We start from the raw sequence: 25,353 nt of genomic DNA, 5'->3' as shown, positions 1-25,353 counted from the left end.
ATGTCCCTTGAACTTAATGTAATTTTACCCCCAACTCAAGAATTACTGTCTTTCTGTGCTGCTTTTCGTGAGGGTTTACTCCAGCGCTTTGAGAGCTTGCTCTGCTGCAAATGGGAGTAATCCAGAAATCTGGAGAGAGGAGATATTAATGCCATTAGAAGCCACCTCTGACTTGTAGGGAATCCCAATCCTGGGAAAAAGCGTTGAACTCTCTCATCTTCAGCTGGACACATTCCTCACAGCTTCTCAGCGCTTCAGCAGCAGGTGGGGGGGTCCCAGATGCCCCCATGTAGTAAAGTGCTGATTATTTATTACCTCTTCTCCTCTCCTAGTCTATCTACTTCCTCAGCTGTACTTTCTGAAATTAGCATCCAGATAAACTAGTCGTGCCCCAGTCTCTTGTGTCTGTTTGGGGAGAATGTAAAGGAACACCGAAGGTTAGACAGACATTGTTCCCCTGTTTTGAAAACCCAGGGAAAGCTGGTGGTGATGGGGAGGGGTGGCAGTTAATGAGCTGATATGTGGTGTGGTGAGAAGGAGGTGGAGAGGAACAGTCAGCAGACCTGAAATGCAGTGGGAACGTGTAGAAGTGCTGCTCCAGGAAATGTGCCACATAGCCCAGTAGGGAACTACAAGGCTTACGGAGCAGCAGGGAAAGTGGATATGTGTAAAGCCACCCTTAGACTCTACAATAGAACCCCACCCCCAACTTGTCTTTGCACTTGTGTTTTGTCCTTCTTCAATCCATTCCATTTTTAACATAGCCTCCAGAGTGACCTTTTAAAACCCAAACCCAGGTTTTATTCATCTCTGGTTAAAGAAGCGTTGTTCAAATGCAGCCAATATCTTTAACAAGACCTAGCCTTGATTCATGCTTCTCTCTTTTTCTGTGCAGTCTTAGCTGCACTTCAGCCAGCCATGCTGACCTGCTCTCATTTCTCAAATGCCAGTCTCTCTTCTGCTACTGCCTCTACCTAGAATGCTCTCCTCACCCAGCTTCAATCTACTTGGATAGCCCACTAACTATACACTAGCAAAAATACTGTCACCCCATAGTCGTACCTGAAAACATATTTGCTGTACAAATTATTGAAAAGAGTAGATTCAGTTGATAGAGGAAAATAATGAGGCACACACTCCATGCCTTTTAGTGTTTATTTAGCAAAGATAAGAAGATATTTCAAGGGAGAAGACATAATTCCAGGCTATGTATTTAATTCTATTTTACACTAACGTTTTGAAGGAACTTCATGTGTGTGTGTTCCTCTGTTTGTGTCTATACATCTGTCAGGATTTTGGTAAATATTATATGAATTATAACTATACACATGTATGTGTAGCTGTGCCCATACACATTATATATATATATATATATATATATATATATATATATAGTTCAAGAAAGTAAAGTCTAAGACGTTCTTGGTGGATAACACTGAAGTGATCTATTGGAGTCTAGCCTAGGCTATATATCGAACAATGAATTGTGTGATGGCAAGGTGAGAGTAATTCTAATATTAAAGAAGAATGTAGTAGAGGCTAGGGTTAAAACTGGTCTCAGATACAGAGGTTGTAGTTGGTAGTAGCAATAGTTGTAGGGGAAGCCCTTCTAGATGGGTACAGAATGCTACTGAGAAAGCACACAAGGTAAAACAAGTATGTTGCTGGAGATGAGGATATGGGCATAAATGGAGGAACAGTTAGTGTTGACAAGTCATGTGAGAGGCAGACCTTTGGCCTCAGCATTTAAAACATCACTTGGAATGCCTGCATCCCTATGAGAGTTCCTGGGATCTGGGATCCAGTCCTTCCTCTGCTTCCAATCCAGCTTCCTGCTAATGCACATACTAGAGGAAAGGGCAACAAGAATGTTGCAAATACTTGAGTCCCCACTACCCATGTCTGAGACCCGGCTTGAGTTCCAGGTTTCTTGCTTTGGTCTGGTTTGTCCCAAGCTGTTAAAAGAATTTAGAGAGTGAACTAAGGAAAGTAGTTCTCTGTTTGTACCTCTGTCTGTCCCTCTCAAATCAATAAAATAAAATAAACCACAATCTAAAAAATATGATTATCCCACTTTACAAAAAAGAAGTGAGACAAGACAAATAAATAAGTTGGCTTAGTTAACATAATACCCATGATGCAAGAAAGGCTACACTGAGATTGCAAAGTAAACCTAATTGCAAAGGACTTTTGAGGGCAGCATATCAGGTTATCACAAGCCCAAAATATTTCATTTTGGAGACTTTAGTTTTCTCATTAATTTTATCACTAATCCATTAATTTTCAAAATGTATTTTTTCAGGATTTCACATCAGGTTGACTTTACAGCTTATATGCAGATGAAAATTTCTTTTCTCAGCACTGAGTAAGGCAGTTGGTCCTATTCTGTGCTTGAGAGTGAAGCAAGCTTATGTTGGCACTGCAAGCAGGATTATTAAATAACCAATTACTATTCAGACTGTGTTACATTCCTTAAAATTACTCAAGCAAGAGTCTTGAACTTGTTCAACCTGAACATATCTGATATCCTCAGCCAAGTAGGAGATGTAAATTAGAGAGCTTCTGGCTTTACTAGTGAGGAATCAGGCACACTTTTCCCCCTTAGGACTCCATGACTAATGACCTGAATTGTCTAGATTTCGAGAGTAGTCAGGTCTCCAATGGTAAGACTGTTTCATACTTTCCACTTCTGTTTTGTCCCATTGTATATGATGGCATGAGTGACAATTTATGTGCAAATTTCAAGTTGAGATAATCCTTTAAAAATGGATGTTTTTTCCGTGTTTCATTAGCAGAAATGTTTCCGTGAGAAAAGTTTCATATTACTACCAACACTAGGAAATTGCAGGAGGGGTGATGATTTATAATCAGGACAAATGGGAGGAGTTCCAGCTCTAGTGCTCATTCTGTGGCTTTGATAGCCATGCATTCATCCACGGTGGGCCTCAGTTTTCACACTAGAAGCGCTGCTGTAAGGTTCAGTCATTTCAACTCTCAAATGAGATAAAATAGGTAAGTACTCCAGCTATAAAATTGACAATCTGAGTTACTGTTTTCCAACTTTAATGAGATGATTGCCAGGTGAAAATTGTATATATTCGATGCATACAGCATGATAATTTGTTATATGTATACATTGTGAAATGATTACAACAATCAAGTTAAATATCTCACTACAGTTGCCATTAATTGTTTTTCTCATAAAAAGTATTTAGTGTCTGCCTTATTAGAGATTTTCAAACATACTATGCAGCATTACTTTATTCACTGTGCTACACATTAAATCCTTAGAAATTTTCATATGATAATGGAACATCTGTACCCTTTGACCAATATAAACCCGTTTGCTTGCCCCCAAACACACCTAGCCCCTGGCCACCACTGTTCAACTCTCTGCTTCTGTGAAGTCGATTCTTAAAGATAATGAACTACTTTTGTAAGCAATACTGTATGTTTAGGATTGGGCATTTTGGTGCAGTGGGTTAAGCTGCTGCACCCAAAGCTTCCCATATCGGGGTGCCAGTTGAGGTCTCAGCTACTACCCTTCCAATCCAGGTCCCTGCTAATGTGCCTGGGAAGTCAACAGAAGATGTCAAAATACTTGGGCCCTGACACACACTTGGGAAACCTGTATGGACTTCTTGGCTCCTGTTTTTGCCCTGGCCCAGACCTGGCTGCTGCAGCCATGGGAGGAGTGAGCCAGAGGATGGAAGAGTTAGCTCACTTGCTCACCCGCTCAGAGTGTATGTGTTTGTGTGCTTTGATTTTCAAATAAATAAATCTTAGGTTTTATTTAAGATTTATTTACTTAAGAGGTAGAGTTACACCCAGAGTGTGGGGGGGGTCTTCCATCCACCAATTCAGTCCCCAAGTGGCCACAACAGCTGGAGCTGAGTCGATCCAAAGCCAGGAGCCAGGAGCTTCTTGTGGGTCTCCCATGCAGGTGTAGAGGCCCAAGCACTTGGGCCATTTCCACTGTTTTCCCAGGCCATAGCAGAGAACTAGATCAGAAGAGGAGCAGCCAGCAGCTCTTTGCTATGGCCTGGGAAAGCAGTGGAGGATGGCGCAAGTCCTTGGGCCTCTACACCTGCATGGGAGACCCACAAGAAGCTCCTGGCTCCTGGCTTTGGATCGACTCAGCTCCGGCCATTGCAGTCAATTAGGGAGTGAACCAGCGGATGGAAGAGCTCGCTCGCTCTCTCTCTCTCTCTCTCTCTCTGCCTCTCCTTCTCTCTATGTATAACTCTGACTTTCTAATAAATAAATAAAACTTTTTAAAAAGTAAAAGAAAAAAAGAAGAGCAGCCAGGACTTGAATGGGTGCCTGTATGAGATGCTGGCACTGCAAGCAACAGTTTTACCCACTATGCCACAAACTGACCCCAATCGATAAATCTTAAAAAAAAAAATAGTTTTAGATTGAGAACTAAATAGAACATACTGTGTACAACATGTTTTAGTGTTTATATATGTATATATATGGGAGTGAATGGCTAAATGGAGCTAGAAAATCATTTTCATAAAGAATTATTGTTGTTTATTTGAAAGGCAGAGTTGAGAGAGGGAGAGAGAGAGAGACACTCCCCAAATGGCCACAACTGCTTGGGCTGGGCCATGCTGAATCCAGGAGTCAGGAACTCCATCTGGGTCTCCCATGTGGGTGGCAGTGACCCAAGCACTTGGGCCATCTTCTGCTGCTTTTCTGGGCACATTAGCAGGGAGCTGGATTGAAAGTGGAGCACTCGGGACTTGAACTAGAACTCATGGTATATCAGCATTGCAGGTGCTGTCTTAACCCACTGTTCCCAAACAATGTCCAATATAAAATAGTTCCATCAAATCTATGACAAAAATTTATGGTGCAAGACTTTAGCTGTTTAATTCTGAAGTCTAGTATAATGTCTTTTGGGTTTTGAGCAATGTGAATGCCCTCAGAAAACTGTATTGACTATGTACTTTTAAGGATCTGAACTGTGTCATCTTGACAATAGTCTCAGTATGAAATATGACCACTCCTACTCAGGCCAATTCATTCATTCATTCATTCTTGCTTCGCCAGGTTCATTGTCCCTTTCTGGAATCCCATTCTCACCTCTGCTCTACTTTTCATTCTAAAGCATTCCCATCTTCAAAAATCTAATTCAGCTGCCAAAGCTATCACAAAATTTCTCTAACTGCTTGAAAGCTCACACCACTCTATTAACTTTTGTTCCACATCATCCCTTCTACTCAGGTCTCCATTTAATTATTTGGATTATCATTGAGTTCATAACTTTTTACAATAATTTTCTTGAGAGCATGTTCTATGTTTTGTATTCCTTTTTAAATACTTCAGTAGATATTCATGTTTTTGATTCATTGTTTACAAAACAGTAAGCACTACAGAATCTGTTTTTAACTTACTGTATTCAGGGAAGTGTTGCCTTTGGGAATCATTTCTTTATTTTTCTTAGTAGTTTAGGCACAGGCCCTGAAAGGGCTTACCCCTCTATCATGATGACTTTTATTTGGAAGATCCTCTCAATACAGTCAAGGCTTGCATTAAAAGGAAAGATCTTCTCCTCTTCTTTATGGTGGAAAACTGTGTCATTCCTAGCTTCAACCACGGCACACTCTATTCTACCCTTTTTTAACTGAAATATTTGTGGAGTGAGTATTTCAGAAGAAAATAAAAGATTAACTCTCACCATCTATAGAATTTGCTATTGCTTAAAATAATACAATTATGTTTGTAGAGACTTCATTCATTTAGTCAACAAATTTTTCATAGTGAGCATGGATGAGAAAACAGCTGTCCTCCCTGTATTCTTTATAAATACCGAGGCTGTACTTTACATTTTTCATGACCATCCTTACTGAAAGTGTGCTGAAAGCGTCAACTCCTGAAAATCTAAATGAAGCCGATTGTCTTGCTATAAACATCAACTGTTTTCCTAAACATTTGCTATTAAGACACAGTATCTATAGAGAACTTTATGATTTGGGGTTACAGGTGTAATCGAATTAATATGAATGTGCCTCTTTGGTCTTATCATTCATCCCAGGGAACCCGAAGCTGAGAATATTAAGGCTATCTTCTGGTACAGTTAATTGTGAAAGTGTTAAACACAGACACTAATACTAATAAACCACAAGTTCTATTTTTTGAGTGAAGCTACTGTTACATATCTATGAAAATACTATTATTTATATTTTCACAATACTACCTTTTACACTTTATTTGTTTTCAACTTGTTAAAATAAATCTGAGTTAGGTTCTCATTTTACTTGTTTTTCTTTTTGCTTTAAAGATTTATTTATTTGAAAGGCAGAGTTATAAAGAGGGAGAGGCAGAGGTGGAGACAGAAAATTCTTCCATCTGCTGGTTTACTCCCCAAATGGCTGTAATGGCCAGGGCTGGACCAGATAGAAGCCAGGAACCAGGAGCTTCATCTGGGTCTCCCATGTGGGTACAGGGGTCCAAGCACTGGGGTCATATTCCTCTGCTTTGACAAATGCATTAGTAGGGAGCTGTATAGGAAGTGGAGCAGCTGGCACTTGAACTGGTGCCCATATTGTATGCCAGCATCGCAGATCACAGCTTAACCAGCTACACCACAGCGCTGGCCCTTGTATTTTCCATTATGATCTGGACTTAACTTTTTAACAAATTTACTGTACAAGCGACTTTTATTTTCTAAATAATCAGTTCTTGAGGCAACTGTAGATGGAAATCCAGAGCATAGACATACCAAAGTGTTTTGACTTATAAATTTCTTTAGGTATGTAAGTTGTATTTTCAGAAATACATTCACATTTATTTTCATTATATAATAATGCCATATTTGGAATAGAAAGGAAAATTGAATTTTAAATATTTCTAAAATATGTTTTGTTTTGAGTTGAGCACCTGATCTAGTGGTTGTGAAGCTAGTTAAAGACATCCACAACCCACACTGGATACCTAGGTTTGAATCCCAGCAGTGGCTCTCAATTAGAGCTAATGCAGAGACTGGGAAACTGCAGGTAACAACTCAGGTAATTGGGCTCCTGTCACTCACATGAAAGACCTGAATTGAATTCTCATCTCCCATCTTTGACCTGGTTCAGCTCTTGCCATTGCAGGTATTTGGGGAGTGAACTAATAGATGGGAGCTCTTTGCCTCTCTGCTTCTCAAATATACATAATTGGCTTAGTTTTGATCATTTTTCATGGAATTACATTACATTTACAGCTGAACCTAACTCTTACTGTTTTGAGGTATAAATATCAAGATTGACTTATCACCATTGGCAAATTATTCATCTAGCTCTGGGAGTATCTGCAATTCAGTATTTAAAACACCTAATATTGTATAAGAAGAAGATTTACTGTTCTTGTTAGATTACACAGGCATGAATGCTAAAATACAATATGTACATGTAATGACTGATCTTCTGGAAAAGGAAAAAAAATCCACAAATCACTCCTATAGCATTTGGAATTAAATTCATTAGCCAAACTAATGCCATGCTTCATCTTTTATATTTTGCTTCCTTAGCATCTGGTCCTTAGTCTGTCTAATTGCATTATAATAGCTCTGTGTTGCAACAGATGCTGGAAGGTTTTTTTTTTTTTTTTGGCAAGAATGATAATTTTGTTTCGTATTTTGGAATACCTGCTTTACAATTGCCTTTCCTTTCTAGTAGAGCCAGAATGAAAACAAACCTACTGTTTCTTTTTTTTTATTTTAAATTTATAAAGAGTTCAACTTTGTTCAGAGATCAGGAATTCTAAAATTTTCACGTTAAAAGTGACTTTTTTCTAATCAGTGTTTTGAATGCTACATTCCTGATTCTGAGACCAAAAGTAACAATTAGACATGGAATGGTTAGCAAAATGGACAGGACCCAGCCTATTTCTTTTTTGTGTTCATTTAATATCCTTGCTTTTAAACATTGAACACATTAATATTTTATTAGAACTGTGCAATAGTCAGATTTCTTGTAGTGAACATAATAAGATCCTATGAGGATGAATTAAATTTTTAGAATAATAATAACAAAGGTAATCATAACCCAGGCAAATTATGATGGCATTACACTGTGATGATCCATTACTATATTTTACCAGAAATCTTATTTTTAACTCGAAGAGGAATGAGATGGTGCATTATCGATTGTGATGCCAATTTATTATTACTGAAGATGCCTATTTTCTTCATCAAACAATTATCCTTTAATATTTTTAATAAGTAAGATAGCATTATAGAATCTCTCTGAAATTTTCTGAAGGTACAATTGATTTTTGGATAAGAATAAGGAAAACAGACTCACTTTAATTCTGCAATGGTAGAAAATTATTATGCTATATTCATATGATAAGTAAAATGTGAAGTATATGTGTTGTGTTTATGTGCCAAATAGTTGAAATATTTCTTTTATATAGTTCTCCTTTTTGTGCTAATATGCAGAGTTTTATTGTTGGAATTATGTCATTAAAAGTCATTAGAGAAATGTTTCTGTCATTTTGTTTGTCCTCTAATTTGATTAAGTTAAACAGAATAATAAGTCACCTATGGCTAAATTGAATAGTATGCTAGAAATAAAACAGTTGAAATATGAAAAATTCAATCATAGATTATTGGTTTATATGACACCAGTTATCAAGCTATTAGGAGACATCCAAATGATAGGTTTATTTTGTTGCCTAAATATTGGGTAGGGTTCTTAATATAAAAAAGAAACAGCCACGAATCAGGATAGGAACTTTCGCTAACCTTCACCATTTAATAGTGGAATTCCCTTCAGTGCATCACTTAATTTTGTTGGTATTAGAAGCTTATATTTAAGCAGAATTATTGTTACTTCAATTTCTCATTCCTCACGATGTTCTGTGAGAGATGCTTAGCTTGTGTAGGTAGAGGTTTAAGCTCCATGGGGGGATCTCCGCCATGAGTGTGTTAGCTACAGTATTTTCATCTTCATGCTTTTCTATTGGCTCAAGGGAATGTAGAAAAAAATGTAACAATCACAAGTTGCTTCATTGTAGTTGCTTTTTAATTTTAATTTTCCGGCTTCTGTGTCTAAGTGAATGGATATAAGATGCACCGTGTGTGGTACCCTTTGACAAGTTATATTTACCAAATTTGCGTTTTGAGCAGTATTAGTTTTAATTTACAAATTGAAAATGTATTCGTTTATTTGGCATTCAGAGTCACACACACACACACACAGAAACAGAGAGAGAGATCTTCCATCCTGTGGTTTACTCCTCAAATGGCCACAACATTCAGGGCTGGGCCAGGCCTAAGCCAGGAGCCTGGGATTCCATGTGGGTCTCTCACGTAGGTGGCAGGGGCCCAAACACTTGGGCCATTTTCCATTGCTGTTCCAGATGTATTAATAGGGAGCTAGATTGGAGGTATAGTGACTGGATCTCAAACCAGTGCTCTGATATCAGATGCCAATATTGTTAAGTGGCAGCTTAACCCACTGTGCCACAATGCTGGCCCCTAGTTAAAATTTTAAGTTAGGGGCCAGCATTGTGGCATAGTGGATTAAACCACCACTTGTGATGCCAACATCCCACATGAGTGCCGATTTTTGTCCAGGCTGCTTTACTTCCCATCCAGCTCCCACTCATGTGTCTGAGAGAGTAGCAGAAGATGGCCCAGTGCTTGGGCCACTGTATCCATATGGGTGAACTGAATAAAGCTCCTGGCTCTTGACTTTGGCCTGGCCGTTGTGGCAATCTGGGAGTGAATCAACAAAGGTAAGATCTCTCTGTCTCTTCCTTTCTCTTTGTAATTCTGCCTTTCAAATAAATAAGTACATCTTTAAATATTTTGAGTTAAAATATATTAAGTATTAGTTGCAATAAATGTCAGATTTCTTCATGTTTTGTGGTGTAATCAGGTCAGTGATAAGGTTGGCATTTGAACCTTTGGTATAAAATTCAGCCACGATTCAGCAAACCTGGATTGTGCCAGTGATAACAGTGATAACCCAAAGAACGGCAAGTAAAAAACTTCACAGATTATATCTTTACTTTCCCTATCATGTAACTCAAAATTAGTATTTCTTTCCTATTGTACAAATAAACAACACAATGCAGTATGAGTAATATCTGTGAATTTATCACCAATATTATACTAAATTCTAGTTGTTAGGACTGTCTTGAAACATCATATACCAATATGTAGTGATTAGTAATAACCATTCCTTTGAATTTGTAGTTATCATACCCACAAAGAAGATATTCGTAATCCATATAATATGCCTATATTTTATATGTAATAATTATATTGTGGTATAATTAATTTCCTTTGTATCCCAGTGTGCTTTAAAATTTTCATTTTGTACATTTAAAAAAATTCTGGGAAACATTCTATATGCTTTACCAGTTGTCAAAGGGATGCACAGCACAAAACTAGTTTAGGAACCCCATGTCTAGAGAGAACACAGGTAAATGCATGTAATACCATGGTACAGAAATTGGTTGTGACTAATCCAGCCAAGGGGACTGGAAAGGCCATTTTTGGTCTGGTTTTGAAGCAGTTATGGTCATTTCCCTAGTGGTCATATGTGAGAGAGGGCATTCTAGAAAAGAGACAAGTAGGTGCAAACTCACCTAGAGAGAATGTACAGGGTCAAGGAACAGACAGGAGCTTAGTTGGGCAATGTCAAAAATTAATGTTTCTTTACTGTGGCTGCGCATCCTGTTCTTCTGCTTGTCCGTGTGCAGGATTCCATTTGCAAGTGGTTTTTATTAATCATTAGTGAGTAGAAACTGTTCTCTGACTTTTTATTTTAACTGACCATACTTTATAGAGAGTAAATGAGTAGAGAGGAATCAGGACACATCGAAGAGGAGATCAAAGCTCTGTGTCAGCTTTGAAAATCTCTCATTATTTCAATCAACATTTACCTGTAAGGGAAAAAAGAAGACAAATCTGTTTCACCTCCTCACTTTATCATCGTGTTCGGAGACAATGATCAGTCACTTTTCAGGCCTGTGGGCCATAATTGGCTACTGCAAAACCTCAGGAGACTAAACCACATAACTAGAATAGTTTTTTAAACACCCACAGGGTTGCTATTCAGTTAGAATGGTCAAAAGACAACCTTATTTGCCCTGCTAAGGCTTTCTAAATTTATGCTTTATCTGACTTTCTGGGAGAAATGTCGATGTGACTATCCAGATTTTAATGAAGGTCATCCAGAGAAGCAGCCATGACTTCAAGAAACTAAAGAAACAAAGGAGACTGTTTAAACAGTTCTCATAATCAGATCAATGTTGCTTGTGTTTCTTGTTGATACGATTGTTTTTATCTTAAAGAACTCTTCCAATAATAATATTTAAAGCTGTTATTACTGACCTTGATTTCAAACAGAAAGATGAAGAAACTTGAATGGATACCAGTTAACCAGTCTAAAATTGAACTTCAAGCTAAACAGTTACCAATAATTTCCAAAATATAAGCATGGGCACACTTTAAAAAGTGTTCGATGTGACAAACTTAATATTCTAAGGTAAAACATACCAAACCCAAATATTTAATACCTTAAAGTGTGATTAAATAGGCTATAATTATATTCAGTTCTATCATTGGTGGTATAAATTGGATATATGGGGCCGGTGCCGTGGCTCACTTGGTTAATCCTCCGCCTACGGTGCCGGCATCCCAAGTGGGCACCGGGTTCTAGTCCCAGCTGCTCCTCTTCCAGTCCAGCTCTCTGCTGTGGCCCGGGAGGGCAGTAGAGGATGGCCCAACAGCTTGGGCGCCTGCACCCGCATGGGAGACCAGGAAGAAGCACCTGGCTCCTGGCTTTGGATCAGCGTAGTTCCAGCCGTGGCGGCCATTTGGGGGGTGATCCAACGGAAGGAAGACCTTTCTCTCTGTCTCTCTCTCTCACACTGTCTAACTCTATCTGTCAAATAAAAAAAAATTGGATATTGTATATATTATTAAATTTTAACTGCCTAATAAAATGAATAATATCCCAAATATAATTTTCATCTAAGTGTTTGAGTTTTAAAGTTGAACAAGCTTAAATCAGTTTTTAAATGTATCTATCATCCTATATAAATTATTGTTTTCTCTGGGCTTGTTTTCTTATTTGCAAAGTTGAATTGAAAAAGAAGAGCTAAAAATTAACATGTGTTAAGTGTACTAAGATTTGTAATTGGTATTTTTTAGGCACTTCAAAATGGCAGTTATTCTAATTATGTAATCTTGATTACTGAAAGCATGTTTTATTATTGCTAAACAATATGTTTATAGAACATATAACAAGATTTTGCTTCTTTTAAAATTATTCATTCATTTTAAAGGCAGGGAGACAGAGAAATGGGGGAGGGAGAGAAATACATTTCTTACCTATTGGTTCACTTTTCCGAATGCCCAGAAAAGCTGGGACTGGGCCAAGCCAAAGTAGGGAGCCTGGAACTCAACCCACCACATGGATGGTAGGGACCCAGATATGTGACCTATGATCTGCTTGCATGCTGTGGTGCACATAAGCAGGAAGCTGGAATCAGGAGCAGAGCTGGGACTCAAATCAAGGCACCCTGATATGGGACACAGATGTCCCAAGTAGTCTCTTGATTGATATACCAAATCCCTAACTCTGATTTTACTTTTGAATAAATTAACCAATTTGGTCTTTTTCCTTTACTTTTTTTAAAAAATATTTAAGATATAAAAATTTCATGTATTTCATATATATAGATGTAAGAATATAGTGATACTTCCCACCCTACCCTCCCTCCCGCCCACACTCCCACACTTCCTCCCCAATCCTGCTCAATTTTCACAATGATCTACTTTCTGTTTACTTTGTACTCAAAATATTAACCCTACACTAAATAAAGAATTCAACAAAAAGTAAGAAGGAAAAAAACACTGTTCCTCAGCAGTAGAGACATTTTGAGATTTGATGGTTATTTACAGTCCTTTACTTTTTATAAACACGTTTTAAGTTATAATCTATTGATAAATAAATTTATCAATTGATAAATATTAAGTTGGAGGATTAGTTTCATTTAAGGAAAAATATTCCAGATTTAAAAATATTCTATGAAACTTGCCTGCATTTAATTGAAATCATCATTAATTTATAAAAACCCTGAAGTTACGTTGTTTTGGCTACATGATTAAATGAATGAGTATTTAGGAACTTGACTCTTCTTTATTATAGTTAGGGCCTCTTTTAACATGTTACTCATTCTGGTACTTTGATCTCTTCTGTTATAAATTTAACTTGCTGTTTCCCATGTGAATCACCATCCATAAATTTATAGTTAATATGAAAATTTTTAATCATTATGATAAAAATTATACTTAGACTGGTGTCAGTTCTGTGGGTTGAATTTCTAAATTTCAAAATAATACTGATTTAAATTTAATGTTTACACTCCCTTATGCCATCTATTTTTTACTTCTCCTACTGCCTTTCTAATCAACTTTGTTAAAAATATGTCTTGATGGCAATTGGTATTTGTTCCTGACCCCTTGGCATTTATAATGCTTAAGCTCCTTTTTGAAAGCTTTCTTTTTGGTATTGAGTTAATTCTTATTTGTGCTGTGACATCTCCCTGACTACCGCAAAACCTTTTAGCCACTTGCTGCAGTAAATGGAAAACTGCCATAGCGTGACAGGATGCATACTGAAAACGCGACTGCACAGAAAATAGCAAACTCTCTGAAAATCTGTATTTCCCCCTCAATTTCATGGCCTCAAGTAACTTGATGATTTTATGTTTTTAGTGCCTGTCAGCTTCAACAGGATCTGATAATCAACTAAAATCTTTATCGGAAGAGAATAAGGAAACATATCTGAAATAACACTTGATGGCAAATGGGTGAGCTAAGTGAAGATACTGGATGTGTTCAAGACATTGTGAGAATAATAATGAGCAATAAAATAATAGGAGGAAGCAGATCATTAAGAACTTTTTTATCCTTCCTTGTTATTTTTATTTTTAAAATCTTTGAGATAACATTTATTATTTACATTATAGTCAAAAGCTTAATGCTGCACTAAATAGGTCAACAAGTAAAATGTAAACAAGCATAGTTTAGCAAGAATAGAGGCAAGGACCATAAACACTAATCAAATAGTGAATGTTTATATTTTGGCTTTAGGATATTACTGGTAAATTAGTGAAAAATATTTCATAGAATAAATATTTAATAAACACAGCAATTTGTGAGCAGTATTAATAGAAGGTTATAAAATTCTCCCTATATAGAATAGAAAGTTTTAAAGGTTGCAATTAGAACCATGGATAAGCCTTTACAATAATCACTTTTAGTTACTGTTAATTTTTTAGCTATTGTGATTGAGAAGGAAGGTGGAAAAGATTTAGTCATTTTAAGTAAATTGGTTACTTTCTATAGTTAGGTTTAGTTCTATTAGAAGGAGATTTACATTTGAGGTTGAATATTGGATTCTGGTGCCTAATTTGAGAGTGTTCATATTGTCTTTGAAAATAAACACTATTTTAGATTATGATTGATATTTCTTTAGGCTGTGATTTAGATTTTATTAGCTTATCATTCTGTGCTAAAAGTGAAACAAAACGTATTAAAGTGGGCTAAATCATTTAGAATTTATAAAATATGACCAGATTCTTAGAAGTTTACCTGTGAAACGAGTCTGTTAAGTAAATCAATAGTGTAATCATGATTCAAGAAATTGCATAAAACTCTTAATGAGCACTATCAATTCTTCTTTTGCTAAAAACTATTGATATTCTACTCTTAAATTACTCTCATTTATATTGCTTCCCTGAGGACCTAATTAGTCCTCAGTTGGGATCACCTAATTTGAATTACAATTCTGTTCTTAGGAAAAAATATTTAAAGAAATAATGATTTCTTACTTTGCGTTTTTCATTTTTTTTGCTTGACATTGCTTTTAACATTCCTATATTAAAAAAATTGTACTATAGAGGCACATTTTCTGCAATGCTGTCTTAGTGTTTCCTTCCATTTCTGAGTTTATCTCTTTAGAAGTTGTGGCAAAAAAAAAAAAAAAAAATCCTCAAGGCAGAGGCATACATTATACATTTAACCTAACAGTTTATCAGCCAGACAGGATGGTCACATCCTACCTCAGCGTACCTGGGTTTAATTCCAGATTTTTGTTCCTGCTAATGCAGACCCAGGGAGGCGTTAGTGATGGCTCAGGTATTTGGGTTCCTGACACAAACATTTGGAGACCTGGACTGAGTTCCTGGCTTTTGGCTTTAGCCACCTCTCCCCAATGTTGGCATTTGGGCAGTGAACTGGCAGATGGGCACTCTATCTCAGCTCTCTGTCACTTAAATAAATCAATGAATACAGGGCGTGAGCAATGATGTTTTTGCAGTGTGTTGAAAACCCTGTAAAACTAAAAATTAATTTCAAAAATAATTAATGTCCAAAATATATAGGAATTCTGACCACATTTTTATTATGATGCTAGAAAAATGTCTTAGCAATTAATATTACTGAGCTTTTTTTATTGAGTTCAGCTGTAACAGAAACCATTAGTGACTTACTCAACAGTTTCATTGCTGTATCCATTCCAATGGAGCTCCTATAATTTTTCAGATATCCATCCACACTATTTGATGATAGAAAAATAAATTATGCTTTGTTTAATCTAGTTATGTGCTCTCAGCCATTTATAGGCTTAAATATGTTCATGTGATGCAGTTTATTTCAATAAAACAGGGGATAAGTTTTATTTACCAGTGAGAAAAGTTCACTTAGCTAAATGGTTGATCTTTCCTTCAAGATGTACATATAATTGAAAATGTAGAATGAGCACTGATTCATTCATGATTCAGTAAGTATTTAATGAACTCTTATTAGACTGAATGGATTCTGGATCTGAGCTAGTATGTCAAGTTTGGTAACACATGGTCAAATTTTAACTGAATAGACATTCATAGAAATGAATTATTATCATTTGCTCTCACTTTAGGCAGACTTAAATTGTAGCATTAAATGTAACAATGAGATTTTTAAAATAAAATCTCCATTCCTAAGAAGTGATTTGATTATATAAATATTTGAAATGTTATTTGATGAGATTTGGAAAGAAAAAAATTTTAACTGTGCAAGCAATTAGAACTTTGTCAAATAACATTATCTTAATTCCCAGAAATCAATACATTATACTCAGTGAAAAGTAACACCTGACTATTTAAAGTAGATTATTATAAGAAAAACAAGAGGCTCCTAGGATACTATCCTTTTGTTGTGAGTTTCTTACATAGGAAAAATTAATATTGTACTGTTTAAGAAAATTTATTTGCTGAAGTGTTGTTTTAAAAAGGTAATTGTTTTAATGAATAAATTATAGAACCAAACAAGAAATAGACAGAATATTCTTTGATTTCAAAGAGAAGAATGCCTATTGTGACAAGCAAGGAACTTGAACTAAATTAAATATGTCACTTAGATGTATCATATGAAGCCCTGTAGATTTAGAAAACAATTATTATTTTACTGACCTAGAAAAGTTTTGAAAGTTTGGATCACAGTCAAATTTGAACTTCTAACCTCAACTTTAATTAATTTGGAATGAACATTGTCCCTCTGCTTTTCAATAAATAAATAAATAAATCTTAAAAAAGACAAAAGAGAAACCTTGGAAAGATTACTCAATGTAGAAAGATAATCTGAATACCAAGTCCACAGAAATATAAATTTTTATCATCTGTCATATCTTCAATTGCCTTAATTTGAGCTTGAAAAATAAATAGGCTTCTTTATGTAGAAAAATCCCACTTGTGACTGTATCTGAGTGAAAGAGAGGGAGGAGAATATCACTACATCATATTTATAATTTACTTCCTCAATTTAGAAAAGAGAATACTCATAAACTTTTATTAATATATATCAGGCTCTTTGCCTTCAGCACACACTGTCACATTAGATCTTCCCCAGAGTCATCTGAAATGGTTTTCCTTACCATCAATTGTTGATATAGATATGAGGGTTCAGAGAGATTAAATAATTTACACGATTTTATAGTTAGTAAGTGGCAAAATCTAGATTTAAGTTTAAATCTGATCCAAGGCTATATTTCCTTGGCCTTACTGAGACACTAGAAATACAATTGCCTCTTTATATTAGTTAGGAATGTACTTTAATATAAATGTGAAACCAAACAAACTTTACAATCTCTAACAACTACCTTTAATGTAATAATTTCAGAAGCAGTGCTAAATTCCCTTCCCTAATTGCTCTTCGGGTCTCACATTGGTTACGGGGCTATAGAATATGCTCTTTCTTTTCTTTCTGCTTCCTTGTTGTCACATTCTGACCATTCTATTCATAAATTGTAGTTATTATTTTTAATCTAGACATTTTTAGCAACTGATTAGATTTTTGAGGAGACAAAATTTAACATAAAATTATTAGTATAGAATTTCTTTTTTTACAGACAGAGTGGACAGTGAGAGAGAGAGACAAACACAACCACTGCTAGCCTGAACTCTAGCAGGGAAGGTGCATTAAAGGGTGTACAGTCTTCAGAACCATTTATGTTATTACACACACACACACACACAAGGTTGGGTTTGCTTTCCTGGGTCAGCAGTTATGGCAAGCTCTTACAGTCTACCATATCCAGTGACAGCAGGTCTATTGGAGAACAGTTGGTTTGCACCTTGAGGAAATACATATATATCAAAGAAGCTTAGTAACTTGTCCCCAGGCATACTGCCAGCACATAGTGTCTACTGGAACTCAAACATTTTTACATTGGACTGGACTCCAACTCTCAAATTAACCAAAACTATTTAGTACATTACAGAAAATGCAGAAAACAAGAATTTTAGTGGCATTATCAAGATTGTTTGAATAGAGCACCAAGTCTTAAGATATTTACAGTTCAAAAGTCTGTCTCCTCTCCTGGTAAACTGGAATGAATCTTTTTGTGTTGAATAAAAATATATTTTCTGCTCTTCTGTGAAATGATAAATTCTGTGTTGCAGTCCAAATATACTGTACTGTGTTACAGGTTAAAATCAAATTAGAATAACAGAATAAATAAGTGAGTTAATTCCTCCTAGTGACAATAGGAAGCAGTATTGCTCAGATAGTACTATACAGTACAACTTTCTGAAGCCCAAATGTTATGTATCTATGATGACCAATATAGTAGTCAACAGCCATTTGTGATTACTGAACACTTAAAATGTGACTAGTGGTACAGAATCTGAAATTTTAAATTGGCTTGATTTTCCTCAAATAAAATGGAAATTGTCTCATGTGTATGTACTGTTTGGGACAGCACATGGCTAGATACTGGAGGTGATGATATAAAATCTATAATACTGTAAAGCTAGTTTTTTTTTAAAGATGTATTTATTTATTTGAAAGTCAGAGTTAGAGAGAGAGAGAGAGAGAGAGAGAGTTCTTCCATCTGCTGGTTCACTCCCAATTGGCCGCAAGGACTGAAGCTGTGCCGATCTGAAGCCAGGAGCCAGGAACCAGGAGCTTCTTCTGGGTCTCCCACGTGGGTGCAGGGGCCCAAAGACTTACACTGCTTTCCCAGGCCACAGCAGAGAGCTGGATCGGAAGTAGAGCAGCTAGGTCTCAAACCGGTGTCCATATGGGATGTTGGCACTACAGGCGACAGCTTTACCCATTACACCAGAGTACTGGCCCTCATATAGATAGTTCTAACCCCCATGTAAACTTCCACTGTATGGCTGCTGTCACAGTAATAATCTTAGAGTGACAGTTAAACAATTGATACATTTCTATACTCCTTTCATGTGGAATTGAGAAGAGATATATAAAGACAGTAAACCCAGAAAACAAATTTTCAGGTGTTTGGTAATGAAAGAGGACTGGATCTATTTGGGATTGTTTCATTATTTTGAATCAGAGGTTGGTTATATAGAACTTCCATTCAAGTTTTCTGCTTCATTTTAAAGCAGTCTATTATGTCTGCCTCAATGACTTGAGGAAAAATTTTAAAGGAAAGCTTTTTTTAAAAAAAAATATTTTCGTTATCCTAGGATATTTCTAGGGTAATAGGAATCTAAAAATTGGAGGTAGCATTATGGTGTAGCAGGTTAAACCACCATCTGTGATGCAGGCATCCCATATGGGCACTGGTTAGTGTCTTGGCTGCTACACTCCCTATCCAGATCCCGCTAATGTGCCTGGGAAAGCTGTCGAGGATGGCCTATGTGCTTGGGCCCCTGCATCCATGTGGGAGACAAGAAGAAGCTCCAGAGCTCTGGCCTTAGCCTAGCCCAGCCCTGGCTGTTTTGGCCGTTTGGGGAGTGATTCAGCAGATTGTAGATCCCTGTCTCTCCCTCCTGTAACTCTGCTTTTCCAATAAATAAGATCTTTATCAAACGAATCCAAAAATTATGATAGTTTTTATTTCAGATAGAGGTATTTTTTCAACTAATAGGTGAGTCTTTTTAAAGATTATTTTTTATTTCAAAGGCAGAATCACAGTCACACGCACACACACACAGATCAGTTTTTCCAGCCTCTGGTTCACTCCCCAAATGTCCACAACAGCTGGGGCTGGGCTAGGCTGAAGCCAGAAACTAGGAAATCCATCCAGGTCTCTCACATGGGTGGCAGGAGCTCAAGTACTTGAGCCATCATTTGCTTCTTCAGGAGTAGAGTAGCTGGAAATGAAACTGTCACTAATACATGGGATATGGGAGTCCCAAACATAGCTTAACCCACTGCACCACAATGCCAGTTCCTATAAGGTTCTTGAGATCAGTCCTTACTGTTTACAATTTGTAAGATTCTTACTGCAAACAGAATTGTGCTGATACCAAACTAGTTAATTTCCTGTAATTTTCACTTCGTTGGTAACACCTCTACTTATTTATTCTCGGGATATTGACAGTTGCAGACATGACAATTTACTTTTGAATCTTCTTAAGTTTGGTATTCCCAGATACCCTCAGCTCAGACAGCACAAAGGGAACAGCCGTGTGCTTGTGGTTTGTGTAGTTGTGTAGTTGGCATGCTTAGTTGTACAGACAGTTCATCTCTTCCCTATGGAAATATGGTCTCCAGGATATAGCATGCTTTACAATGAGCCACACTGTCTCCTAGACATGTTTTTACTTGCAGATTTAAAAAGAAAAATCAATCATGCTGCAGAAGAATTATTGAGAAATATAGCTTTTGTTGACCTGCCTCTGTAGAATCTCTAGAGCAAGATAACACATTAAAATATGTATTCACAGAGACCTTCCTTAATCATCTGTTTATTTTATGCATCTCAAAAATTCTGAAGAAATCATGTTGATTTAGCCTTCCTTGGGGAGCCCCATAAATTTGGAATTATTAAAATAGTTTTAGATTTACATTAAATTTACATTACCTACTCTGTCTTATTGTTTGGATACAATGTAAATACATTTGATAACTAAATTGTGATTGATTTCTAGTAATTCATATGCATTTTGAGAGGGCTTAGGAAGTATTCAGGGAAAAAATTGACGCCACTATTCATACCAAATGTGGTCTTTAAGATGGGAAAACAAGTATTCTGAAATGAGACAAATTTAAATTATGATAGTTTGATGATGTGGAGGTTCTTAAGGTAGCCCCCAAATCACAAATTCACAAGTTCCTGCACTACAGAAGAATGAATTTTAAAAATGACAACGAAACACAAACTCAAAAATGATTGCTATTTAATTGCACTTCTACTGTTGGTTCTTGATATAAATTGAATGGAAATTAGTGGACTTCCTGTAAACACAATCTGAGCAGTGGCTAATATTGATAGTCTACTTTTAGCTTCCCTAGAAATGTTCTGCATGCCTGATAAAACTGTAACAAGGCACATAAAGTGATTGTTTTAATATGTCAAGTGAATTGTTTACCTGAGAAACTGCCTTCTCATAAAATTCTAATCTATAAATGCTGACATGTTGTTCACCATTTGTGTGTACTCACATCACCAGGGTGATTATTGCTTGATTTGGCAGAAGTAATGAAATTTTAAAAAGGATTTACATGAACAAATGTATCCCTTTTCTGTGTGTGTGTATGTGTGTGTATATATGAAACTTAGCTAATCATTTACTTTTATTTAAATATTGAAAACTTTGCAGTGTGTGTGTATGTGTGTGTTATGTGCATTAGGGTTTATATATTCAATACACGAGGGGGCTTCAAAATGTGGATGGAGATTGCACATTATCTAATTCCATTTTCCAGAATGTTTTAAAGCCCCCTAGTGTGTGTATGAAGGGTGCATTTTTAATATGCATTTTTATGTGTGTATGTCTGTGCATCCAGAGCAAAGTTTTAAATACTTTAACAAAAGGTAAACATATGTATATTTATATATTACTTTTATATTGAATATTTACGTTTTTGATCTAAAGAAGAAATTTGTTTTTATATTAAGATAATATGAAATTTAATTTTCCCATTTAAATCATTTTTCTATTAAAAGTCTAGGCTACCTCATTAGCCTAAAATGTATTTTACTTCCCCCATAATGACCTTGACTTCTGCCACGTGAAATTTCATAAATGTATATATTTCGCATATCACATATTTCCCTGTATCAGACACCAATTCCTCTCTCCGACTATTCCTTGATATTTCTTCTAGTCTAATTCAGGGCCCCTCTCTGTTTCTTTTGCTCCTCCATCATGAGATTTGTCAAATCATGCTTAAAGTATTCCCTTATCTCTCTCAAAAAGCTGTAAGTTTATCGATGACGGAAGCTGAGTGTTTATTAGTATCTTCCAGATCTTACATAGGGCCTGGCATAGAGTAGCATACAAGTTGTTGAGTGAAAGAAGAAATGAACAGGATGATGACTGTTTTCCATAAGTGATTAGGTACACACAAAAGGTCAAATGATCAATCTTTCTATGAGCAAAAGGTAGTTAAGATTGCAATTGAATCTGAATATGAATATTGTGCTACATTAAGGATAATACATTTAAAACATTTTCAATGCTTCTGTCATGAAAGCAACCCATCATCATGCACTCAGAATCTGCAAACATTTCTTTTAAGGTGTGTATAAGCTCATGGCAAATTTTTGTTGATTAAATATTTTTGATGTTAAGAACATTCATAAAAAAGCAACACAGTGTTTAACATCTATCGTAAAATATATTAAAATTTTACTGATTTTTTTAGTAAGATGCTTAGGGCTTTATTATTCAAATACAGTCATGCATCACTTAACTATGAGGCTATGATCTGAGAAATATGTTCTTAGGGGATTTTGTCATTGTGTAAACATCATAAGGTATACTTATAAAAACTTACACATCATAGGGTGTGCTGATGCAAAGATTGCATGACGTCTAGGTGATATCTTCACTCTTGTGTATTCATTTTTTGTTGACTGAAAAATTATTTATGTGGTTCATGGATATGTAAATCTCCATACATAAAATATATACACATATACATGGTATGTAACTGTGTATATTTGGTTATATATTAAAATCTGAAAACTATCCAAGATAATGACCTAGATTATAATGGCCTAGTTATTATCTGCACATTTCTATAACCAAAATGAAATAATGGTTTGATTCTGATTAATTTACTCTTGTTTTATATCATTTCAATAAAAGCACCTTATAGAAAAGTAAAATCCAAATGACCCATTCTTAACAGTTAAATTTCAATATTGTATTTATCACTTTTTTCTGTTTTTGTCCACTATCTTTGAAAGAGATTTTAAAATGTCCTCTAATAATCACACATGCAATAAAAATGGCAAAAAGTATAAATATCTTTGAATGGAGCCATATGTGTATGCAGATTTAAGGTCTGGTATTTCTTTTCATGCATTCAAATATTGATTGAACACCTAATAAATAAATGTACCAGTGACTTGAGTGTCATGGGAAGAAAAAAGAGACAAATGATAAAAACATGTTCCCATTCTCATGCAACTGACTGCCAGTAGCAAAGACACACACTTAGAGAAATAGGTGAATATGAACATTGTAAAGTAATTTACAAATGGCTTCTAAAGACAATATCACAAGGGCATCTTGTATATACTGTGGTCTCATGGTGAGTGCCTACTACGAAAGGGCTCTGGAGCTGGGAACTGAAAGATGAATAGCAGTTAACTAAGCGGGATGACGGAAGCCCATTCTCTTGCAATGTCGAACTTAAGCAAAGCTCCTATGGTGGGAATGAACGAGAAGGCCAGGGTAATTAAATCTAACAAGAAAACCGATCGCAGTGCTACAAGAGGATGAGAAAGTATGCAAGAACCTGTCCCTGCGGGGCATTTTAGGCCGTGTTAGAGGTCCTAAGTGTTTGCCTATAGAAGCAACACGATGGTGCTGAAGGAGTATAGGCAAACTGTGACTTGAATATGTATTTGTGTCAAATGGTGCCTTCTGAGTGAAGTTTTGGGAATGTCCTGAAAGAAGCAGAAGCAGGAACAGAGAAGTCTCTCATGTACTTTACATCAATCCCAGGAAAATGGGCCTATGGCGTGGATTAAGAGTGGTGGACAGTTGGCTTCATACTTTATTTTGGGATGCATGGAAGCCAAAGGAAATGGAAAATAAGATCAGTTCTAAAAGTTTGATTTTTAGAGAAGAGAAAATTCTTCAGGAAAAGAAAATTATTTAAGTTTCTCTTAGTGAAAAAAAAATTTCACTTATGACTTCTGTATACACAGACACCATCTATTTTCTCTAATAAGTTTACAGTAGAATCTGTTAACAAAACCTAGGGAAATATTAAAGCATTGATTTTTTAAAGATTTGTTTATTTATTTGAGAGGTGGAGTTACAGAGAGAGGAAGAGATGGGGAGAGAGATCTTTTATCTGCTGGTTCACTCCCCAATCACAAGAGGTACAGCCAGGACTAGAACCGGCACCTGTATGGGATGCTGGTGCCACAGGCAGAGGGTTAGCCCACTACACTACAGTGCTGGTCCCCAAAACACCACTTTCTTTCTTTCTTTTCTTTCTTTTTTTTTGACAGGCAGAGTGGACAGTGAGAGAGAGAGAGAGAGAGAGAGAGAGAAAGGTCGTCTTTTGCCCTTGGTTCACCCTCCAATGGCCGCCACGGCCAGTGCGCTGCGGCCAGCGCACCACGCTGATCCGATGGCAGGAGCCAGGTGCTTCTCCTGGTCTCCCATGGGGTGCAGGGCCCAAGTACTTGGGCCATCCTCCACTGCACTCCTTGGCCACAGCAGAGAGCTGGCCTGGAAGAGGGGCAACTGGGACAGAATCTGGCGCCCCAACCAGGACTAGAACCTGGTGTGCCGGCGCCGCAAGGCGGAGGATTAGCCTAGTAAGTTGCAGCGCCAGCCTACGAAAACACCACTTTCTAAAACGCTTTTGGAGAGGTACTATCTTAATTGTGGCCTCTGGAACATTATTTTAGAAAATATTAATGGCTTTTCTGTGGCCAACTACATTTGGGGTCACTTCATACTATATTCTTTTATATATTGAATTACTCACAAAGATTTAACAAATGAATCACTATCATGTTCCAAAGAATAGGTCAGACACTACCAATAGATAAACAAAAGAATTTATTTTACTTGGGCTTTATCCTATACAAAACACATAAATAAGTAATTCGTACCTTCGGTATATTTTCTAAATGAGAAGATGTATTGCGGGAAAAATAATATATGTCTTCAATTCTGATTTGGGATCACAGGTCTCCCTGTAGAATGTTTGTCTAAAATGTTAGAGTTAACCAGGAAAAGAATACATATAGAAGCAGAAGAGAATCTGCAAAAAAAAAAAAAAAAGTTATAGCTGTAGGAAAAAACATGCTTATTGTGAATAGCATTTTATCTGCAATGTAGAAAAGATAGCAACCATCTTCATTTCTCTAAAGCAGCCTGCACCCTTTTTTGTCTATTCGGCTCACTCCTGTCTCCAACCCATACTAAATAAGTTATACCAACTCCTCCGCACTAGTGGTTGAGGGAAGAAAACCGTGGGATAAACTTTTAAGAGACATTATTTGTCCAGTTACAAATGATGAGAGTAGAAAAAAACAGAACTTACTATGTATAGAGACCATAGGAACCTTAATGCATTTTTAATTTTTTTTCAGTCATGCATATCCCATGAATCTTATAAAAGCTGTGGAACTTCTTAGGAAAATCACAGTGGACATTCGGTACATAGAAATTTTTATGTATAAATTCAGCAGATCAAACACTCCTATAATCCATTCACAAGCCATATTTCCTCGAATCAAAGATACTCCTGGTTAACTATCATTACTTTCAAATATATTGATAACAGTTCTGGTGTTGTGAATAGTAGGTTAAGCCTTCGCCTCTGGTGCCAGCATCCCATATGGGTGCCAGTTCGAGTCCTGGCTGCTCCACTTCCGATCCTGCTTCCTGCTAATGACACTGGAAAGC

General features: G+C 36.4%; 1 protein-coding gene across 15 annotated transcripts in view; it reads left to right on the top strand.

The window, feature by feature from the left end:
• Positions 1-25,353, top strand: part of DMD (dystrophin) — a 2,248,405-nt gene that overhangs the window by 229,234 nt on the left and 1,993,818 nt on the right. For 2 of the 15 annotated variants that reach the window (XM_070067427.1, XM_051827674.2), the window contains exon 2: positions 13,730-13,824. The exons of the other annotated variants lie outside the window; for them this stretch is intronic. In XM_070067427.1, coding sequence (XP_069923528.1) covers positions 13,821-13,824 — 4 coding nt within the window. In that variant the 5' untranslated portion in view covers positions 13,730-13,820. The remainder of the gene's footprint in view (positions 1-13,729; positions 13,825-25,353) is intronic. 15 annotated transcript variants of the gene reach the window in all.

The sequence above is a fragment of the Oryctolagus cuniculus genome, chromosome X, assembly GCF_964237555.1.
Source record: "Oryctolagus cuniculus chromosome X, mOryCun1.1, whole genome shotgun sequence".
In the NCBI taxonomy this organism is placed as follows: domain Eukaryota; kingdom Metazoa; phylum Chordata; class Mammalia; order Lagomorpha; family Leporidae; genus Oryctolagus; species Oryctolagus cuniculus.
This window is presented reverse-complemented; position numbering and strand designations above follow the sequence as displayed.